This window comes from Stegastes partitus, unplaced genomic scaffold (genome assembly GCF_000690725.1).
Source record: "Stegastes partitus isolate 25-593 unplaced genomic scaffold, Stegastes_partitus-1.0.2 Scaffold1088, whole genome shotgun sequence".
Lineage (NCBI taxonomy): Eukaryota > Metazoa > Chordata > Actinopteri > Pomacentridae > Stegastes > Stegastes partitus.
Window position 1 is genome coordinate 208,931 of NW_007578819.1, and position 3,288 is coordinate 212,218.

General features: G+C 42.4%; 1 protein-coding gene across 1 annotated transcript in view; it reads right to left on the reverse strand.

The window, feature by feature from the left end:
* LOC103367796 (NT-3 growth factor receptor-like) overlaps positions 1 to 3,288 on the reverse strand; it is a 91,902-nt gene that overhangs the window by 75,488 nt on the left and 13,126 nt on the right. Inside the window, exon 5 of the mRNA XM_008295936.1 lies at positions 578 to 761. Coding sequence (XP_008294158.1) covers positions 578 to 761 — 184 coding nt within the window. The remainder of the gene's footprint in view (positions 1 to 577; positions 762 to 3,288) is intronic.

Below are 3,288 nucleotides of genomic sequence, written 5' to 3' on the forward strand. Positions count from 1 at the left end.
GACCAAAATGCCGACATTTTTATCTACAAATTGTTCCAGTAGAGTGAAATAAATGCCAGAGCTACAGGTTTCAAAAGATGTCAGGATAACGTTTCAAAAGTTTTATGATTAATTAATCTTTATACAGAACAATGCTCCACCACATGGATCGAATTATTCCATTGCTAAGCAAACCAGCAAAGGTCCTAAAGATTACTGAATAATGACTTGCTTCCTCACCTGACCTCAGTCCTACTAAGTGATATTTGTAGCTTTTGGGCCCTTTTAAAACGTGAAATTTACAGTAAGGGAAAACAATGCACCTTGTTCTCAGAATTTGAGAGGCAGTGATTGCTGCTTCAGTAAAAGTTGACTGGAACAGATCAAGAGAACAAGAGACTTCATGGACTGAAGGCCCTATTTAAATAAAAGTTCCGGTAATTTAGTTGCCTGATAATTGTGTATTTGGTCAACAGTGAAACTACTACCACTACTACTACTACTACTACTCCTAATAATAATAATAATAATAATAATAACAACTGAGCACACAAAGTAGCAAATACAAAATAAACTATGCATGCGTGTCCCAGCTTACCATCGAAGGGCTTGTCGAGAAAGTGACCGTACACAGTGCTGCTGGCTGCACCCAGGTAGTTGGTAGCCTCCAGTGTGTAGTTGCCGTTATTGTGGTGTGTTGGGTTTTTAAAGGTCAAGCAGCCCTCTACGTAATCCTGGTAAATATCCATATCAGGACGCACATATTCAGTGTGGGAAATTTCCTGAATGGGGAGTGACAAACAAGAAAGAAAAGAAGAATGAAATCATGTCATGAAACTCAAAGCTAATGCTAATATATCCTAAAACATATCTAACCATCAGTCTATTGTCATTTACCAAAAAAATCGTCAAACCTGCTGAGAGTAATTATACATTTTGAAACAGTGGTTCCCTGCCCTTCCATTTAAGGTCATTCCTGCTCAGCGTGAAGGAGACCAATGTGGAACATCACACACTCACATTCACACCTACGGACAATTTAGAATCACCAATTAACCTCAACATGTTTTTGGACTGTGTGGGAGGAAGCCAGAGAACCTGGAGAGAACCCACGCTGCACGGGGAGAACGTGTAAACTCCATGAAGAAAGATCCCAGGTGTCCTCACCGGGACATGAACCGGCGACCTTCTTGCTGTGAGGCAACAGTGCTACCAATTGCGCCACCTTGCAGCCCTCCCTTCCCTATATCCTTCTTTGTAATCTGTTGTAAATATTATTGTTGTAAATAAGTTTATCATTTATAATTCTTGTGTGCTCTGTCTTTTTGTTCTGTGCTTGAGTCTCTGACCCGCTTCATGACACTATGAGATAACGCAATGAATCAATTGACACTGAAGTGATGTTACACAGAAGTATGCTCATCTTTGTTTACTGAAAGTATAGTTCGAAGATACTTGTACTTTAATAGAGTTTATGTTATGCCACTTTATATTCCAGTCCACTACATTTCAGACACAAAAGTTAGGTGAACCTTTGAGTAGTTTTAATTAAAACACATTATAAACCATGACGGAATTCGTCCAAAAAGTTACACTAATCAAGCCATTCGAGCCTTTAACACTTTCTTACGTCAACACTAGAGAAAGCAGTTTGATTAAATGAAATACCATTACCAATAAAACAATAACTTGACAAACTTTTTACACACAGAGGATGCAAAACCCTCAGGTATATATGGTCAATATGATCGTGAACTCTCAGAAAAGAAGAGCTTCCTTTTTTTTTTTATCCTTCTTTAAATGTAATAAATTTAACTGTGTTAATGTTCCTTAATTTGCAGTGAATACTTTGAGTCTTCTTGACAAAAGACCTAAAAAAAAGATCTTCGTTGAATCTGTTGGAAATGGGAGTGTCATAAGCTCAACTTAAAGACAAATGATGAAAATACAGTGGAATGAAAAAAGCGGGACCCCACTGGAAATTCTAAGGGAAGTTTTTTTTTCTTCTCTCTTTTCTAATTAATATACACTGAACAAAAATATAAACACAACTTGTTTTTGCTTTCATTTTTCATGAGCTGAACTCAAAGATCTAAGACTTTTTCTATCTACACAAAAGGCCTATTTCTCTCAAATATTGTTCACAAATTTGTCTCAATCTGTGTTCATGAGCACAAGATAATCCAGGATAATCCATCCACCTCACAGGTGTGGCGTATCAAGATGCTGATTAGACAGCATGACTATTGCACAGGTGTGCCTTAGACTGGCCACAATAATAATGTGATCATGGGAGGTATGTTGTTGCAGGCAATAGTCCCTGCTAGGGTCTCCCAAGGCAAATTTGGTGCACAGTGGGCCCACCACCCACAGGGCTGGAAATTGGGGTTGGGTGCTATGTACACTGGACACTGGACAGTAGTGGGCACTTGGCATGCTGCTCCCTGATGGCGTGGACTGGTTGTGAGGACATGGAATGTCACCTCATCCATGGAGACATGCAAGAGGTGGAGCGTACTGACTAGACATAGTCATGCACAGCAAGGGTTCTGGAACCAAACTCCTGGAGAGGGGTAGGACTCGCTCCTTTTCTGGAGCAGCCTGGATTGAGAGGCAACAGGCCGGTGTGGGGATACTTACAAGTGCCCAGTTCAGTGCTGGTTCACATGTACCCTGCTGGTGAATCCTCCCCCATACCCATGGTAGAGGTTACCAAAGTAGTCAAGAAACTCCTTGGTGACAAAGCGCCAGGTGTGGACGAGAATCGCCCCGCTCTGAACATTGCTGGACTGTCGTGGCCGACACGTCTCTTCGGTGTCACGTGGCCTTCTGGTACAGTGCCTGTGGAGCAGCAGACTGAGGAGTTTCTATTTTTAAAAAAGGAGAGCAGAGGGTTCGCTCCAATTATCTGGGTATCACACTTTTCAGCTTCCCCAGAAAAGTTTACTCTCGGGTGCTGGAAGAGAGGCTCCAACCGATTGTTGAACCTGGGATTCAGGAGGAGCAAGGCAAATTCCATCCTGTCTGTGGAACTGTGGACTAGCTCGTCCACATGCTGAGCTGCTGAAGGAGTCATAGGAGTGTTTGCATTCCTGGCACAGAGTCAAACACGTTTCCGGTGGGTGTTGGACTCCACCAACTGTCCTTCGTCTCTGATTCTGTATGTGGCATTCATGAACAGGATCTAAAGGCGCAGACAGGGTGAGGGGGGGTGTACAGTCTGGGGACCTCAGGATCACGTCTCTGCTTTTTGCAGATAATGTGGCACTGTTGGCTTCATCGGACCGTGACCTTCGGCATGCACTCGAG